Source organism: Metopolophium dirhodum, chromosome 4, assembly GCF_019925205.1.
Source record: "Metopolophium dirhodum isolate CAU chromosome 4, ASM1992520v1, whole genome shotgun sequence".
Lineage (NCBI taxonomy): Eukaryota > Metazoa > Arthropoda > Insecta > Hemiptera > Aphididae > Metopolophium > Metopolophium dirhodum.
The window spans coordinates 7,328,970-7,350,848 of NC_083563.1; the positions used below are offsets into that span (position 1 = coordinate 7,328,970).

General features: G+C 26.6%; 1 protein-coding gene across 1 annotated transcript in view; it reads right to left on the reverse strand.

The window, feature by feature from the left end:
• Positions 1-243: 243 nt before the first annotated feature.
• Positions 244-21,879, reverse strand: part of LOC132943702 (uncharacterized) — a 263,660-nt gene continuing 242,024 nt past the window's right edge. Inside the window, exons 8-9 of the mRNA XM_061012754.1 lie at positions 15,163-15,315; positions 244-1,348 (exon numbers count right to left, since the gene is read on the reverse strand). Coding sequence (XP_060868737.1) covers positions 15,194-15,315 — 122 coding nt within the window. The 3' untranslated portion in view covers positions 244-1,348; positions 15,163-15,193. The remainder of the gene's footprint in view (positions 1,349-15,162; positions 15,316-21,879) is intronic.

Here is a 21,879-nt window from a genome sequence, read left to right on the forward strand (position 1 = left end):
TTGCGTTAGGGTCGTTGATAATATTACTCAAAAATTAAGTGTCATTACTTATATATTATATTGTATAAGGTACAACTTACCGTCGTCGTCGTCCCATAAAGTCGTAAATTCGTTTAATTTTTTAATTAAACCAATTACCAGAGCATTAGATTTACAGATACATTATAACTTACTATAAGCAATAGAATAATAAATTACTTTATTTTCAACAAACGTTCGTATACGGCGATACTAATGCGCAACTAACTATATAATACATGCTGTCGTCACGTCCCAAAATCTGAAATAACGCAATGAAATATAATAATTATATACACCACATGGTTTCATCATCTGTTCAACATTATATTATAATATTCCAATACAACTTTTATATTTTCAAAACTAATTATTTACAATACTGGACATTAATCGAGTGGCCGGCTTCGTGTCATAGGAGTCACACTGATTAACATTGTAATTAATAAATAAAACATATCAATTATATTATATTATTATATACATTAAATTATAAGAAAGATACATGGGAAAATAAAAGTATGGCACTTTGTCCGGGAAAATATAAAAAGAACTGTTTGTAAATATACTGTGTTCATTCATAGATACATTTGGACGTAAAACCATACGCGTATTTTCTTCACCTATTTCTCTGTGTTTTTTTCTAGAACATAAGAAGATAATGGTGATTTTTTCTCGTAACAATACAATTGGTAAATAACATGGTTCAAACAATAACATTAACGATTTTCGATAAAATATTTTTAGTTAACTATAACTATCGTAAAATTTTTTAAATTATAATAATACATATTTAAAACAATTGTATGGTAATAATAACAAAAAAAAATTGGTACAATTTTTAAAAATATTTAATTTCAACGTAAATTATAAAATAATGATTAATATATATATAAAGAAAAAAAACAAATTATTTTAGGAATCACAATATTTAGCTTTGTTTAATTAAAACACAATTACAGTTTTGTAAGGTGAATGGGATAACAAAATTCTTAGTATTATAGAAAGATAATTTATATTAAAGAAATTCTAATTTCATTCGGAACCATGTTTATCCTTTTCTTTTACATTCTTATTTATCTGGTAAACTACAACATTGAATTTAGTAAATACTTCATTTTAAACCGAAAAATTATTATAATTTACATTCATATGGAAAAAAATGTGAATCCTGAAATGTACTGTATGAAGATTTAATTAACACTTATGTTTATATAGATATATTCATGATAACTCAAAAACTGTAATTCAGCAAAAAAGTAATGATAAACAATTCATCATTATTGTATGACTTCGCAGCTATTTTATAAATGATGTTGTCCCATATCATCTGAAAAAAATATATAAACAAAAATAGGTTAGTTATATAAAATTAGTTATTTAATTATGTAATGCATTATTATAATAATATTGTTGGTTATAATACTATGTAGCAATAGTAATTACTATAAATATTAAATTAACGTTTTTTTTTCGGCATACTCTATACAAATAAAATTTTATGGAATAGATACAAAATGATTAGAATTATATTAATTATTATTTAAATGTGTTGCTAAAAAAAATGGAATTTTATCACTTTATAACAATAAATCATACTAAATATTAACGTCTATTAATTTGTCCACACATATTTACGCAGTCTTCATACATCAAGATCATGGATGAAACTAGAATTTCATAGTTACGCGGGCTAGACGCCTAACAAATCGAAGTTCAAAGTAAACCATTGGGTCAAATATCTGCACAACAACCCCACCCTACCCCTCCCCCCTCATCCGGCAATCAAGTGCGTCACTTGATTTTAGTAGTCAAAGGGAATACTGTAAAATAAATGTTGAAAATAAACCGTACAGTAAAAGCACCTCCCTCCACGTCTATAAAAACTAAAAGTATAAAATAAAATAATATACATTTTATAAGTGTAGGTATATATAAGCTTATATATATATATATATATATATGGAAAGGATTATAAATTATCACTATTGATCATTTTATTAGATAATTCTCTCTTTCAATAATTATTAAAGCCAGTTCCCTGTTTTGGGTCATGGTCAACCTGATGTTTCAATTCTCTTCATATACAAACTAGATATAATAACAATATCTATAAACTCGTAAATCTACAATATAAATATATTTTATTAAGATTCATGTAATAATCATTTCATTTTATTTATTTTACACATGAACATTTTTTTTTTATCGAATAGGGGAGCTAAACCCCTCTATTTACGCCAATTATACAAATACTTTTGGAATACAAATATTGTTGTAACTCCATAAATTATAAATATGGTTGACGTTGTTGACTGTTTGGTTGTTAGCAAAGCCATAATCCAAATTTTCATTTGCAAATATATATAATACCTATCCTATCAACCTTCTTTAAATATAAACAAATAAAAGTTTAATTCTATATATTTTGAGAAACTAAAAAAAAAAACATTCATTTTAATTGAACATTTACTACTTGCGCCGCTAAACAATAATCATATTATAATTGCCCCCTCCACCGGCCGACACAACACACAATACACAATAAACCTTTATTATCGTGAATTATTTTTATATTGATTGTTCTGTATGTTAATTATCATATTATTTACATTCGTTATTTTTAGAAATGTGTCGGTAACCCAACCACTTATTTTATCTGTTATTATAATTTTTATAACATAGATTTTTTGTGTTGTGCATTTTGTAAAATTATTAATTATTTTATTGTTATAATGCTGCTTGACTCGAGTCGCAGTGGTTTTTTTATATTTTATTCTTGGTTGCATATAACCAATTTTGTTACGTATAAAATATTAAATTATTATTAATTCTTGGTGCTAATCGCCCCTTTTTATGTATTATTTTTTGGGCCAAATTTTAAACTCTGAGAGGAACTATTAATGTACTGATTTTAAAACGAAGTGTGAATATTTTAAAATTAATTGTGCGTGTATGACAGACTTTTTGGTGTAGAAGAAATTCTTCTATTTTCAATATATATGGCAGTTTTTTATAGCAAATTGGGAGAAGTTGGTACTTTGAGTGGTCTAAAGTAAAAATATATTTCTTTTCAAGGTGACCAGAAAAAAATTGGTATTTTTACGCAAACCTAATTAAGTTTTAAAAATGTAATAAATAATTCCTCACAATTTGTCATTATATATATCCATTTATAATATTAAATGTGAATGGGCACTAGTTAGTTATTATAAACATTTATAGTTCAACCTCTTATAAAATTGGTCAACATTTTAAAAATGTGTCAATTATCTAAGTATATCTTATGCTGGAAAGATGAATACAAGATTCCTAATAAGTTGTTATGTAACCAAAAATCTAAAACTATACAAACATATATATATTTTTTTAATTTAGCTGAAATAAGATATTTAATCCAAGAATAACTACTATTTTATTTATGTTGTTATAATTTAATAATACTATTCGTGGGTACTTGATTCTTTTAACACAGATTTCATTATTAAATAATTTTTATATAATTTTATCTTTTAACGTATATTGTTAAATAAAATTACATTTTCAAATGCAATGTTTTCGTCAAAAATCAATTCAACCTACCGTATTACTAATACTGAAATAAATAAATAACTATAAATCAATATAAGTTTACTAAAAAACATACTTGGTAATATAGGCTGACACATTGTCTTCGCTCAGAATCGTTCTGAGTAGGTATGCAATGATTTATTATTGAATTAAAATTTAACATAGTATACATTACAGTGACTTACTCAATGATGAAGTAAAATCGACACCTACTGTACGGCAGAGCGATTACCTATTTTATCAATTTGTATATAGTATTATTATTTATACTATCTGTGAGCGTAAATCGACTCATTTTTATTTGCAATATCGCAAGTGCAAATCATCGCGTTGTTTGAGCTATATTTTTTGTAAACTGTGATTTTCTTTTTTATGTGCTTAGGACCAGCTGGCCAGACTACGCTTCGCTCAGTTCCATCTTATTTTTGTTATTACCCGTCCCGTAGGTATATATTTTTATTTGAATGACCGTACATTGTTATCGTATTAACAAGTGTTATATATTATTGCACTATTTGAACTCTGTAACCACCTTACATAATATTATATAGGTATACATATACATATACGTATATAACACACCTTCCTTCACGTCGATATGTACCTACCCAACAATCTCAACCACTGCTGATCGAGCTACTCACACCGCTACACACTCAATCAGATATATTATAATTCCAGTCGCTTTACTAAGCACACATTTTATATCGGTGATCGGGCGCACGTATTAATATTATATTATATGTTCCCGGCACGTACATATTTTATAATCGTATCTGTATGATTTTTAAATAATATTATGTTAACGTATAACTATATTTATGCCATATTTTATAAATCTTTGATTCAAAAAATGTATGAATTATTATACCATATTAATTTATTATAGTGGAACTATTGTTTTACAAAGTTATAATTTTTTCCATTCTGTATTTTGCGTCTTTGCAATAATTAACATGTCTTAAAATATTTAAAATATTAGTTATCGTATAGTAAGTACCTATTATATACGTAATAATATTACGTCGATTGGCGTTAGTGTTTTTAAAACATAGCTTTGAACATTTTCAAAGGAAGTACGTCACTGGATATTGTATTTCAATTTGACTACCAATCTTGACATGCCTTTTCAATAATATAGACAATGAATGTTAATTAAACATGTTAGTACACGAAATTTCTAGACAAAAGGCTCTGACTTAATGATAATACCAATACCTATATAACAAACCTAATATTATTATTATGATTGTATGTCGCTCATTTATGATAGACCTATTTTGTTGAGATATATAATCATGTGGAAACAAACAATAATTAATAGTATATATCTATGAAATAGCAAAAATATTGAAAGCTTAAGAATTTGAATACATAATAAAATACATTTTAAAAGAAATTATAAGGTGTTCTCATAAGTCATGTCAGTATAGCGTTAACAACTTGACTGCCGAGCCATTTTTATTATAATGGTTCTTAGCGCCGTGAGTACCATAATCGGTATTCAACAATACTTATAACTACGCCAGGGCAAATCTAACAGATTTATCACGTGGGCCTTGGGTATTTTTCAGAGAAATCTAATAATATTTTTGTCGTAATCATTTATTATTATACTACTGATTATAAATAAAAATAAAAAAAATGAAAATCGGAGTGAGTACCATTTTAGGTATTCAATGCCTATTATATCATAAATACCTACTCCCGATTCCGTTATGTCCACGTGCATGTGCGTATATCAACTTAAAATAGACTATGATATGAAGTTTTCCCTGTAAACTGATAAATATCACTATATCCCAATATTGTCGGGACAACAGCAGTGAAGGCTTTATTATCATCGCCATCCTATATATGCCAACCATATGCTTTTCATCCACGCAGTTTGTTGTAAAATGTGTATTTATAATCATTCATCGGTTAGTTCTTCGTTGGTATGGTGATAAATAAATAATATATTTTTATATTATGTTTGAAAGAAATTAAATGTATTATGTTAATTTGGTCGGTAGTTATATATAGATATATGTATATCATAATGTATGTTTGAAATTATCAATTTTTTCAATTGAAAATAAAAATAATGTAGACACACAAGTATGGTACAAAAAATTATCTTCACCTTTTTTCTCACCATGACAAAACAGTGTTTACCTTTGCCAACGTCTTACATCTATTGTACCTACCTATTTACCTACATAAATATAATATACATATATACATAAATATATACATACATACATACATACATACATATATATATAATACATGTATGCATACAATTTACGACCAATAAAATCAGGAAAAATGTTTTGACAGCTAGATTTAATTACTGTTGGGAAAATTTAAGAAAGTTAGATACTGGTCCATAATTTTATTAAAGTATAATATTATATAGTTTGATTTAAATTCAACGATTTTTTTCTTTCTTTTTTAATGCAAATCATGTGACGTGCCTTCAAAACACATATTTGTGTGATATAAAATTCAATAGTAAGTTTTTTTCTGAACTGAATTTATAATAACTTTCTTAAGAATTTTCCATTTTAATTTAATTTTAAAAAGTTGAAATTTCTTTCATTTCTTAGTATAATAATACGCATAGCCATCAAACTCGCGTGGAAATTCCAATGGTACATAATATATTGATATATTACACACACACGTATTTTAGTTTTACAACGATCACCTGCAAATGTCACGTACAGAATAATTTTGGAATCATTTGAAATTAGGCAAAAGCTTTCACCAACAACGCCATCGCTGTAATATTGGACCTGAATGTATCTGATGTCTGGGTCATGCACATTTCCACAAGTTATAATATGTCATAACGAGGGTTCCTACATAATAATAAAATATGTCAATAGGATAGTATATTATGTTGATGAAGATCTTGAGACACTGGTACCCTTAAAATGCTTTGAACGAACGGAATACGTATGTGCACAAATAATAATATATGGACTGTTAGAAAGGTATCACAGAATGTCGGTACTCATAAAATTAATGAATTAAAAAAAAAAATTGTCTTTTACGACGTGCGTCGACAGATGAGCTGTAAATATTATACAGGTGAAATGTACCTATTGAAATTATCAAAGGTAACGACATACCACACAGTATGGACCATAAGTCCACAACGACTATTATTGTCAAACTATTGAACAGATTATTCTCTCACCCTCCCACAGTCTCTACTCGTTATTCACATTTTATTATAGTGCAGATAATAATCGCAGTCAATAGACATGAACAATATATTTTGTGACAGATTATTCTGCGTGAGAACCGTTCGATCTGACATTGCAAGCCACGCGTGGGTATTAGGAATGAAAATAGAAAAGTCGCAAGCGTAATAATATGAATGAATACAAATAAAAATTCGTTTAAAATAATATTAAAAATTAGTATGATAAATGTTTAATAATACCCACGAAAGAATCATCAGCAAAATCAGTTGATTGGGGTTTTTTTTGCACGATATTCCAAAATAATTCTTTTGGTATCGCATCAAGAGAATATTATATAGGATTTTGTGAAGAGCACGGTATAATAAATAACATATTTGAATTTTGAATTATTAGTATCAATAATAAAGTGGGGATGAAAAAAAAAAATACGAAATCAATAAATCATCATTATGAAGATTTTCAACGAGATAGATGACATTGCATTTGCCCGATTACGTGATAGACATAATATAATTTTCACGTTTCGTATTTTTTTTTTTTTTTTGACATAAAATATCTTCTTCGGTTACGAAGCTTAAATAATATTCACGTTTGAATTCGACGTTGATTCTTAAAACGAAACCAGCTTTGACATTTCCAAACATCCTATCCGCGTCAGACGTTTCTCTTGTAGTCTTAGTAACGAAATAAGGTTAAAACCAAGTAATATTATAATATAGCCGAAGAGCATATTTCAATAAATTAAAATATTTAAAACGCATTACGCCAGAGATACGAGCAATATTCGTATAATACCGACTTACTGGAGGATATCTTAGGCATTAGAAACGTAAGACGATTGTATTTTATTATTGATTTATTCGATCGTGTCCACTAGTAGTCACTCGTGTTATTTGTTCAATATTTTATGATCACAATACGTCGTATAACACTATTATAATTTTATATTTCGTGGTAAAAATATTTCATCGTAACGCAACCGTTTTATGAACTATTATTATATAAGATTTTACTATTTTAATAGTAATATTAATTTTTTTTCCAGCAGCTTGTTTATTATTATATTATTATGTAAGGGAAGATTGTAAAATCCATTATACCTAATTACTTTGTGTGTTTGTTATTTAATACAAATATAGACATGGAATACATGGAAAACAACTAAAAAATAAAACAAAATTATTATAAAAGAAACTTGAAATAATGTATAATGTACAGTGATTCACTAACCACACTCAACCCATTTTTGTTATTAAGTAATGAATTTATTCGAATTATGATTATTGGATTTTTCAGGCATACTTAAATAAAATATTTTCTATATTTTAAATGTTTATGCCATTTAAGAAGTCTCCTATATTATACAATGCAAACTATTTTTATTACTAACCTTTAATTTTGCAAAATTGTTCAAAACATGATTTTTTAGAAAATATTTAGCTTTTGTAAAAGTGAAGCATACATATTATATCGATATTACATATTGTATTGGAAGCAATAATTCATATAAAAAAGGGTCAGTTAGACCCAATATGTTAGACAATTTTAATAATTACAGTAAAAAAAAATAACTGCAGTCAATTTGAGGATCAAGGTGGAGGTAATTCAAATATGCTCCATTATAACACTATATTACGTTTTTCGATTAACTCTGAACATAAAAAAAACATACTTATTTTTACATATAAATGAAAATCAATATGAACCCTAATGTAGTTGAAAAATATATAAACATATTATATACATGTAGAGATAACAACTTTATAGCACATTTCTTTTTTTTGCTGGTCGACATATTCTTCTTCAGTTAGGTGCCGAGTAAGTAACGCAGGATTATATTTTCATCGTAATTCAAAATTTACGAAACGCTATAAATTTGAATTATGATGCTAACCATCTCACAGAAGTTAAAAATAAAGATAATATATAGATGAAAAATAGATGTTCGGTTAATGGAAAGTAACTATGATTTATTCGAAGTAAAAAATAGTATCAATAGTAGTTACAATAGTATCGTATTATATTATATAGTTTGGATCAATATAAAATTCTATTGATTGGAAATTTTAATTTATAATATTCCCGATAAAAATATATTTTATAGCGATAAAATAATAAAAATACAAATTAAAATTATACTTAGTCTTAACTATTGGATAAGTATGACGAATGCATAACAAAAGAGTATTGAACATTGTGAACTAATTTATTTTGATGATAATGCATCTAATGATAATGCAATTATTTATAATCAAATTTTACCTAATTTAATTCAAATATGAATGTGTTTTTAACATGGTAGATGGATACATATTTTAATTAAAAAATGCAAAAATGTAGTGTACGTTAAATGCATTTGAGTAACAGTATCATATGCATATTTACAAACACCGGAAAATTATCTTGAAAACTTTTTTTTCCAAATTCATTGTGATTTTATTTTCAAATGTTTCTTATTCGAATGTCAATACAAAGTTAGTACGACATTCAGTAAAGTTTTAATCATTTTTATATCATAAATAAATATTATTTATATAATAATCAAATTATTATTTAAACATTCTGCAGTGAATCATTAACCTTTTTATTTATTTTTTATTATATACTACCCATAATATTATAAGTAAATCAAATGTGTAATTCAAAATCACGACGAGCTTCAAATAAAATAACTTTGAACGATGTATACGTATTATATACCTCTGTTAAATCAGTTTTCTATTGAAATATAGTTTAAAATTTCAAACACAGTATTCCCATTGGGATTTGAAGAATGCTCTAACTTTTCATATTTTAAAAGTGTTAATTTATATCAAAATATTTGTACATAAATTCTAAACATAAATTTTAAACATGACACGAATACACTATTATGATAAATAGTAATATTTTGTTTGTTTAAACGAAATTCGTATTTTTACACTGACGATAAAAATCAAAATAATAACATTTTTGTCCTAGCACAAGTAGAGCTTTTAAAAATTCAATATAAGTTATCAATTTGGAAAAAATATGTAGAAATTTTAAGTACAGATGCATCCAATAAGCTATAAGCTGTGTAATATTACATAATTTAAGTTATTCAAAAAATGATTAAAAAGAAAAAAAAACAGCCTTCAACCAACTGAAGATTATTAAAATAATTGCAATTTTATATATTCATTGGAAATTATTAAAACGAAAACAAGAATACCAAAGAAATTAAAATTACTATATTTTTTTCAATAAACCTTAAAAATAAAATTTCATATTAACAAATTTAATAAAAAATAATTTATCGAAATAAATTATTAAATTACTCATTAAACCGTATGTATTATACAGATCTAAATTAGTTATTTAAAATTATGCTTTTACGGTTTACTAAAGTTAAGATTTTAAAGTATATAGTTATCGTATACCAAATATGATTGAATAAATTGTATTTTAGTTGAAATAACCATACACGTTTTAAATGAATTGTATATGACTGAAGAAAATAAACAATAAAACTAACAAAGTTAGAGACTGGATGTTAATTATAAAAGGCTCACAATTCTCGCTACGGTGTGAACTAGTTTTTTATAACAAATTGTACAACCACCTGCCAATACACAAATAAAGAAACAGAATACCAGCTAACTTAGTGACTAGTGGAAAACCATATTATAGAAAATAATATTTTCTATATTCTATGGAGTAGTATTTAGGTACATCATATTATGTTAAATATTACGTTCTATACATATTATGTTACATATACTTTGTATTATATACATAAGTACGTATATCCTTGGTCACGGTTAAGAAGTTCTCACCATGCAGCCCATGGTCGTCCACTAGAAAGATGTAGGCTGAGGTATCATCGTAACCGAACTCTTAAAAAAGACCTGCAGAGTACGAGCTACACTGATGAGCCACCAGCCAGCCACAAAATCACGAGGAGAGTGGACGCTAGGTAAATCAGTTTCTCGACATTCAATGTAAGTAGCAATAATTATTAATGAACGCCTCATCATAATCAACATTCACATTTTTTTTTTTAATGTTCGTTTCACATTCAAAAATAAAACCTGAACAAATATTCAAAAGTCACATTGCGATCTATGTAGGTAAGTCAAAAGATCAAAATATCGTTCTACACCTACGTACAAATTACAATAGTTATTAAGTTATTTTGAGTGTATCTGTATAACATTGATGTTTAAATTAATTGGATATAATATACTTATTGCATACCATTAAATCATAAGTCCGAAGTGCATCATAAACTCGAGACTAAGAAGAATTCGAATCTCTAGAAAATCGATCATGGCATTTACTTCGTATTTGGTATCCACACTCCGACCTTATTCGTTAGGTAAACAGTCGTCCTAATTTGAATCTCAATATTATATTCTTCCAAGAAACAAACTATTATATTTCCACATTTGAATATTAAAATAAACTTGAAGTAGACAAATCTAGGAATATATTATATATTATATAATATTTAACTTATAAAGTGTATATCTGCAATAGGTTACGTAGCCCTTGACTTGGTTAAACGACGTCTAAGTGTGACAAGGCCCGGTGTCTGGCATTACCATCGCTTACACTTAAGTTATTGTGTACATCTCACAAATCCCTCTCATAATCAATTCAGCCGTCGACTCAAGCTCTGACCAGCTTACCGTTTATAAAACAAATAATACAGCGAGGTATTAATATCGTCCATCGAACACAACCCCACAACATATAGATATTTCTCAAACCACGAAAAATCATTTAAAGTAAAGTAGGATAAACTATAAGCATTATATTCATCAATGCAAATATATATATTACAAGGGGAAAAATCAAAATTGGGCAAACCTCAGAAATTTCCAGGAAAAACTGTGGCACTTAGGAAAAAGTCATATTATTTCGACTTTTTCCCGAGCAATCCTTGCTGGGTCTGACATCGTACTGACAAAAACAATAAAATTATATTATTCTACTGCATATCAGCTGAAACCCCATATTGTTTTACCTGATTCAACTATCTACTTCGTATTACATTTTATTCTACTATAATTTCCGTGGAAGAAAACTTTACAACAAAGTAATATATTTCTGAAATGTATACTTAATCTTCAATAACTATATCGGCGAATATAAGTGGTAAAGTACGGCAGTATTTTGTTTTATTTTTCTGCGTAAAAAATATCATATTTACTTAGCTAAATAGGTATAATATTATTATCTAATTGTTTACTTTTTGTGCATAATAATACTACGTGGTATTTTGCAATAATATTTAAACGATAAGCGCACTACTCTGTTATACCTGACTAATTAATATCCTTTACCACATAAATCCATAAGCATATTTATGGTTTCCGTATACACCGACCAGACATATTAAATGTAATATTAAAGCTTGTTTGCAAAGTTATTGCTAATTTATTAATTTTCTTAAACAAAAGTAGCGGTTGTTTATTTATCGTTAACATAATGCACTTAAAGTGTTTGTTTCTTTTTATAACTCTGTAATAGCATTTTGAATATTGCACTTACATAACACACAAGTATAGAACTATTACAGCAGTTGAATAAAAAATATTATTTAAACGAATATACTAACCCGATGTAGTTATATTCAGTAATAATCATTAAACTGCGTTACCATGATTCCCAAGTAATATTAAAAATCCAAGCAACAATAATCTTGAATTGTTATGAAAAATAATAAATTAATTTCAAAATTTAATATCGTCTGCCCCACATGGTGCCGGCCTCCAATCGATTAGTTTTCGTCGTGTAGTTTGGACCGAAAAACATATACATATATATGATATAGCTGTATATTAAAATACAGATATTTAACACGGGATAAAATTATTTGGCATGTTTCCATTTACAAGGCTTTCTAACGAATTCGGTAAAAGGATAACTTTTTTTTATCATGATTTTCCTACCCACTTAACTGAAAAATTAAAAAAAAAAAATTCATAGAAAAACTATCGATGTTCGACTTCGGGACACAAACTACCCCGCCACTGTGCCGAAAACTTAATGCTGCAGTAGCAGAATATTGGGTACAAAACACGGTTTCAACGATTTTACACATTATTTGAATACGATTGGCACGACGTGAACAATATTTAAGGTCATAATAGTAGGTACCTACCTATATGCCATTATGATAGTGAGTTGATAATATATTATAACTCCGTTGGCGACACATTGTGTTGCAATAACAAGTGATCACTTATTGAAATACACGTCATCATACGCATGTAACTTCTCGATTTAAAGCCGAACAACGACAAAATTGCGAACTTCCGTAATGAGCGTGATTAATGCATAACGGAGTCCTAAAACGTACTTCGTTCAGAACGCCGAACAGTTTTGGCGTAGGAGTCCGCCAAAGTTCACAAACGAAAACGATGGTTTATCATAATTTTGTTTAAATAATAATAATAATATTTTGTTTACAATATGCTGAATCACTTTATTTCAATATTCTATGCTTGCGTGGACAACTATCTGTCATTGTGCCACGTGCGGCCGTTTAGACGACTCACGGTTGAAATATGATATAATATTTTGGACTAGCGACTCAAAATGGTAACAAATGTTCGGTTAATAGTAAAAAAACAAATCGAATTTATGGACAAAAGTCTGAATACATTAAGTCGTTTCGTCAGAGTGTCATAGAATTTACATAATAACAATACATTTTATTTCGTCTTAACAAATTGTGATATCGTGTGAAAATGAGATGTGCACAGACGTACAGTGACAATAATTTTCAGCAGAAATTGAGAAACACAATGAAAAAAAATATAAAACACAATAATCTATGAATATTGCCCTACTCTAGGTTTCATGAAGATTACTTTAATTTCAAACATACTGACCTAAATATTATGTTGTAATGACAACTTTAAAAGTAATGTTTATACTTGTAAATACAAGTCCAAAATTATAACCTAACGTGTTGGAATATGCGTGTTCATGTTATATAAACAAAGCGTTTTAGATTCTGAGCGAAATGTATTTAAGAATGTATTGATTTTATAATGGCATTGTGTGTTCTTTAAATTATTGTTTTGTCTTTCATCGTCATTAGAAACAGAAAAATGTCACCACACCGGTAAACTCATACTTTCATGTGGCCCAAAAACCTCAATAAATTGAATTGAGATGGGGTACGTAACAAAAAAAAAATGATTGGTTTGTTTTTTATGAGCCCCACTGAACATACACGAGCATGTTCAGTGGGGCCCATTTATTCTATTGAAATAAATGAAAAAATTGCCTACTCTTTAATACGAAAAATAAGAAACAACATTTAATTGTGTAAATTAAATAATTTTATTTCTGGAAAAACATACAAATTAGAAATTATAATAATACAATTGTAATATAAAGATGGGGGTACATAACATTTTCCTAAGGTATTATTATTACGGGTACAATGTTATTAGGACACCGACATCGACAGTAGCAGAGCAAAAGTTATGAAAGTACAACAGTCCGACAGTATCATTTATTGTCGTTTTCTCGTCAGTGTTATCGGTGTGCTACTGTAATTGTTCTTAACTCTAATAACTCTTCTTTCATTTGCAAATTAACCGATTCCGAAATTCGTCCAAGGCCGTCGCCGATAGTTTAAAATACAACGTTGTTTATTGTTTATCATATTATTATTATTATTATCATTCTGGCCAGTATCAGCTGGTTCAGAATGCCATTATTACTGATATGCCGCGGCTATACCTATGGAGATGTTTACTATAATAGTAAATTGTATAATATTGTGTAATTATTGTATTATAATATAACGAACACCGAATCACCTATATGCCGATCTTGCAACACTTCCTTTACAATCAAACACATCCTCATCCACTGCCAAATATTCACGGAAGCTAGAAAAGAATGCAAAATACCAGACAATCTGTATGAAGCCATCGGACCCTATGCTGACATACAAAAAACTATCCCTTTTTAAAAAAAAATTGAAATGTATAACTTAATTTAACCTATCATTTTTTTGTCAAATAATCATATTGTAAGCTAATAACCATGATGTTGATGCTGTAACAATAAAAAAAAAAAAAAAATAACGAACAAACTTTTTTTGATTTGCATTGTATACAGTAAGTTGTACTAGTTTTATACTTTTATCCGTGATGTCTTTTAGATTCTAATAGGGGCGATCAATGTATTGCGATTTAATAATTATACCTATGTATGTTTTTGTGTATTTGTAGGTACCTAAGAATCAGAAACTAAAAAGGTTTTACTAATCGAGAAACCCATCTGGGAACCAAACTTATTTCTATTAGAATAATCATAATTTAAACCATTGTTGATTTATTTTTTTAAGAAAAAAAGTTTAATTAAATACTTATATTTTAAAACTTACATTAGTATGATTATGTACAAAACTATTCAGTTCAAACAAATTTGATAATCCTCTGTAATACAACTATCATTGGGAATGCGGTGTTTATTGTCCAAACACAAGATGCACTCGATGATGTTCCGTGTCTTTGAATTGCAGCAATATTGTCTCCTTCTGAAAGAACGAGAAAAAAAATTAGTACCTATATAACTGTCCAAAATTAAATTTAAATCATTTTAATATATTATTCTATATGAAACCCTGTTCATAAAATCTCGAATATATTAATATAAGTATAGATTTCATCATATTATATTTATTAATTATGATCAATAACTAATTTTATAAACTTGTCAAAAACTCGGAAAGGTAAAAAAAAATTAGTTTGAAAACTACTTGTCTTCAAAATATGTTGCAAATGTAATTTCTAGCGGTTTCTATTAAAAGTTTGAGATCTGAAGAAACGCTTACGGATCGCTTGTTGTGAGGTGTCGGAATAAACGAAAAAACATAACACACGTCTGGCATTTTATGGATACAATCAAACTATTCTCTGAACCGTATGTGGCGGATTTATTTCCTCAGTAAATGTTCTGAAAATCCCTAGCTTAACACTCAGGTCTGCTAGCGAAGTGGAATATTTATATTAGTTTCAGAGGTGTTGCGGCTTAGAAAAAGATTTCAAAGGGAATATATTTGCACATCATGGTTGTCCTTAAAGTCATGAACACGATTTACAGTTTTTCGATAAATTTGGTTTTTATCTACGACTCAATCTCATAATATATTCATTATCACATTATGTATATTTATTATTTTTTAAATTTACTACTAATTTATTATTCCAAATATTGACGAAAATCATTTCAATAATAAATTATAATTATTAATATTTAATTAAATATTGTGGAAACATGAATATTTATGAAAGTAATCATTTATAAATGTTCTATTAAATAAACCGAAGATGAGTATTTGTGTAAACAAAATTATATGGTTGTGGATTATTTTTACAAATTGGAACGTTGCCAGTCTAGACCGGAAAAAACGTAAGATAAAATGACATCAAAACTGAAAGTTCAACCGATCTAGCTATTTCTCGATTCATTCACCTCGTGGTTTATACAGCTCTGCAGAGCTTTTTTATCTTTGACCGATAAAAATATTCATTCAATTTGTTGGGAAACACCTCAAGAAGAAATAAGTCTCTGTTGCAAAATAATTGAAATTTGAGCACATCCAATATTATAAGATAAAGTATCTATGACGTATTTATACATCTGTTGTGTAAAAAAAAATACGACTCAAAAACAAGTATCAAAGGTTTGAATTACAGAAAAAATAATGGAAATCATTAAGAATTTATACAAAAATACATCTAGCGTTTTGACTTAAGTTAACATTAACTATGAAACAAAAATGGTTTTTGGTAATTTGATTTGGTTTACTTAAGTAAATAAATTCATTAATTTTTAATTGGAATACTGACAAACTAGTTCTAAGTTAGAAATAATATTTTATATTATATTATATTGTATATTTTAGATTATCTAGTTTATAATTTTTTTTTGTGATTATTAATAAAAAATCACAACGATAGTAAAAATAAGGATAAAATAATTATTGTAATAATAGTTGATCTATGAATAACACCTAATCTTTTACGATATTATTTTTTTATAATTTATTTCTAGTTAGAGAAGTTTATCAAAAATGGCCTATTTATCTAATTAGATTACCAAGTAGAAAGCCATCCGATAAATCACTAAAGAACAATCGTGAACAATTCGAAATTATTGTATTTTTAACTACCTATAAATTCAACGATGTTAACATTTTGGAAATGCCATATCTTGTTCTAATGTGTAAACTAATAAAAAAAAAAAAAATACATAAAATGAATCCGCCTACCTGCCAACACTAACGGTAAGCATATTTAATGTGCATGCAATTTAAACGAACATTCCACATGTTAAAAATCTGATAACTTAAAATACTATAGTTATAATAGAAGTTTAAGATAAGTTATATTATAATTTATAAGTAATAATGTTATTATTATCAAATATATATTTTGATACTGTGATTAATAGGAATTCTTAAAAAATATTTATGTTTTTTGGATTCATGTTATAGATAATATAAAATGGTATAAATAATGGATGGTTTTATCTTCTTTGACATAAAAAAAAAAAAAATACTGAAAAGAAAAAATAATATATTCCCGTTATATTATAAGGACTTAGTAACTTAACTTATATTAGAGCAAACATGCAATAATAATGTCATCAAATAAAGTAAATGTTATAATTTTGTGATTATATTGCATAGTATATTAAATAATTGAACTACATAAATACCTAAATATTTTTATATTATCACATTATGACGTATATCAACAATTTAACCAATTTAATACGTCATACTTTTATCGATGGATTGTTATTAATATACTAATGCAGAGTTGCTTAAAAATGCATTCATTAAAAAGTTGACTACAATTTAATGGGCTCATTATTGATTCATTACATATTTAGTGATTGTTTAGCAACCCGGCATGAGAATATAATATAAACATATTATAATGATATATAAAAATAAATGGCATGGCGGCAAGAGAATTCAATACGTATAATTTGTAAGGAGTTCTGTATATTCAAATTTATAAGGCTAAGTATTAAATATTTTCAACACATTACATAGGATACGTTTGTCAGCTTTCGTTATATCGTAGAAAATTGATTCAATTGGTTTGGTATTGATATTCAAAACTGGTTTGACATCTTAATAATATGTTTACTTTAGTTGTCACTTGTTAGATATTACGAACAATTTTCAATCATTTCATTTATAATATTATACAATTTAAAAAAGAAAAATATGTAGGTTCCTGTTATATTTTATAATTTTGACATGACGGACGGAGACTGAATAAGCATAAAATTAGTTATTTTTTTTTTTAGATTACCATTTTCTATTCTTGAAATAAATTAATGTATTATTAGACATGCCACTAGATTTACTGGAAAGGTCCATATTTAGATGTTGAACACGAAAATAATCATAAACTAATGTTCTTATATCATTTTTATGTTCTACTACCTATGCAATTGATATATACGTATAATACACGTACTATATTAAACTATATTAAATAAGAACAGTGTACACAAATATTGTAATTATGAAAATATTAAAAATATATCTTTTAAGATATGTTCTTCTATAATAAGAATAAAAAAAAATTACTCCCTAGATAACAGTGAATATTATTACGAAATCATTTTTTACGACGTCATATTATGATTACACTTTTCTACAGTTTTTAATAAACAAAAATGTTTAATAACCAATGTTGTCTTTAGTGTATCCTAATATAAAATTAAAATTAATATCAAGTGAGAATGTTCATTATTTTCATAATATTATATCACATTTATTTATTTTTTTTTTTTAATAACTTTTCAAAATATGTCAATTTTATTGAGCTATACTTTATATAATTTTTTTAAAAATGTATTTTAATTTGAAAAGTTAAACCTACACTATCTAAGCATTAAAACTACATAACATTGGGCCTTTTTTATTCCAAAGAATAAACGTGTTAACGAAAAATAACAATTTCATTATTTATAGTCGTCACTGTGATTTAGATTTTAGAGAACAGGAATACGGATTCAGGCTAAGTTTATATCTAATTTAATCAGTTATAAAACATAATATACCTTGTAAATGAAAGCAGAAAATTATGTGTGTACATATCCTGTCATCGTAATAATATTTATAACTTCCATATGAGCTTTAAATGTAAGGTTCTCGTATAACAACCTATATACATTTTGAATATCCTACGTCACGCGAACTTTTTTTAAATTATAGGGTTACATAATTACATGAATACATTTTCATAATCTCGGTCGTTTTATAGCTTGAAAGTCGAAATACTTAGTTTAATATGGACCTTATAAATATTTCACTATTCATTTATCCCGTTTTTTAATTATTGATTAATATTTCTTTGCTTAAACACAACTAATGCAAATACAGTTCATATGATGATATTTATTTTTTTTTTTTTTTTTTATTGGTCTTGAAATCTATAAAATTTCTGCTTCGACAACTTGGTCATTAGCATGTTACTATAAATAATAGATACATAATATTTATAGTGGGTAACAGATCTAGATATTTATTTGTTTTAATAACAACTCAATAATTCTATTAGCAGGTATTTATTATGCAGAATAAAAATATTTTAATTGGGGACATAACATATAAATATAAAATATTATCACATACAAATCATAAAGCTATCCATAAGTATTAAATATCTCAACTAAGTACAATGGTTAATGGAATATTTCAGAATGTTCAAATTGGTTATTGTTCTCAAATATTGTTATGTCTCTTATATCAGTACGTCATTGAATTTTCACTAATGATTTTAAGACTATACAAAGATCACAATTAAAATAACTGAAAACCGATGAAAATTAAGTATAACATTAAACAATAGACAATAAATGTATCTCAATAGAATGCGAAGTTTCCGCGTCGTTAAAGATTATAAAACTTTAATAAACCAATTTAAAAGTAAATAATTATAACAACAAATACGATTTATAGACAACCACATTTGATCGAAAAAAAATCAGAATAAACTGTACCCATTTCTTCATGTATATGCCTTTGAGTCTCAAAATATAAAAATCACAAACATATAAAACAAAATTGTAGCAATAGTAAGTTTATATCAGCTACAACATTTACAACTTTCCGTTATACGAGGAAGTAGTTTGGAAGAATTCAAAATAGATAAAATAGTAAAGGTAATAATAATAATGCGTACAATAATAACAATAATAATGGCAATATAAATTGTATAATACTAAACACAAAAGTCAGAAAACTGAACTTGAAACAATAAATTATTATATATTATTATTATTATTATTTGATAAATGGAAATCACTTGAACATTATCCGTATAATTTGTAGGTGATATTTTATTTATAATATTTTTCAAGTATAAAATAACATAATTAATTCAGGATTATGCAGAAGTATACTATGTGTGTTAGGATATGTAATTCATTACAATTATTTGTGTTACATTAAGGTACACGCAAATTAAAACATTACCTACTCATGTAACGTGTTAATGCAAATTTTCGTAGGCAACATATACTTACCGAAAAAAATCGGGTTAGTTATACTAAATATTGTAGAAGAGTCGAAGAGAGTTGTAGCCGCAAGAGATGAGTATAGTTAAAATGTGGATGAAGATGTTTTAATTATTTAATTTCAATTAATAATAGTGTACTGCCTTCGATAATTGTTTTTCATTGTCTGGCTTTCTGACTAAGTACAGTTTCAAGAGAGAATTACGTGAGTGCTCAACGATATGGCGATTTAAATAGGTAGTTTAATAATAGTGAGATTGCCGTGTCGTAACCGTATAGAATTCGTTAAATGGTCCGTCAGTGGTGATAACGACCAACAGGCTTAGGATGTATTTAGTGTGCCTTATATACGTAGTATGTAATTATAGTCCATTAAATAGACTTTTCGATTTATTTGACGTTTTTAACCAAAGTAATGGAAATTAAATATAGCCCTACACTCCGATACGTTTGTACACTAGATTTACAAATTTATAGTATTTATGATGCTGGTATGTACTTTTAAAATATTTTAGCACATCGTATAAAGCAGTGTTTGGAATGAATGTCGTTGATATTTACTGAACTATACGTGAACATCACTCGTTTTCTTTCAAATATACCGTAGGTAAACGTGAAAGACGTTTATATTTTTAATAAATTCTAATGGTTTTAAAGACATTAAAATGTATTTATTATTTAATAATAATTAGTATAATATATTTAAATATTGGTAAATAATATTATTATAATATTAAATAACATTTTTCTATTATTTTATGTATTTGATTACAAATGGAGAAAATAAAACACGTGAAATATTAGTAGCCACGGCTCGACATATAACATCAATAATGATATGATTTCCAAGATTTTATATTAATATTTTAACAATAAATAAAAATGAAATAAAGACGTTTAAATGAACGCACTCAATATTTTAACACTGAACGTGGATTTGGGGAACTCATTTTTTTAGAGAACGTTCCAATTTTTACTCAATTTTTTAGTAAACGTATACTGTTATAATGATATCATAACATGAAATGTCTTAGGTACATAATTTTGATAATGAGGTGCATCTTGCATGACCTGCCTATAATAATATACTTTTGTCTTAATATACCATTGTTAGGTATTAGCTTTAATTTATACAGTTTTTGATTAGTTATCCTTATCACCATTAAATATTAACTTATATACCTATATTATATTACATTTTTGATAAAACAATACCCTCGACAATACCTAACGAATAATTCTAAACTTTATCATACATAGAATCATAAAGGAATTATATTTATATTAATTTGATTTGTGTTAAAATCGTTATACATGGTCGTAAAAAAATACGTTTAAAATAAAAATCAATCAATTTATAGAAAAACCATTAGAAGTATTGTACAAACGTAATTTATGTTATTTATAATAACACTTAGTAATCAACTAAATTGTAAATCTTTCTAATAAATATTAAGTCAAATGAAAACCGTCCAAACATAAGATAATATTTCGAAATAAAAGTAAAAATCAAGTATTTTTCTTTAACCAATCATACGTTAACAATGTACCTATT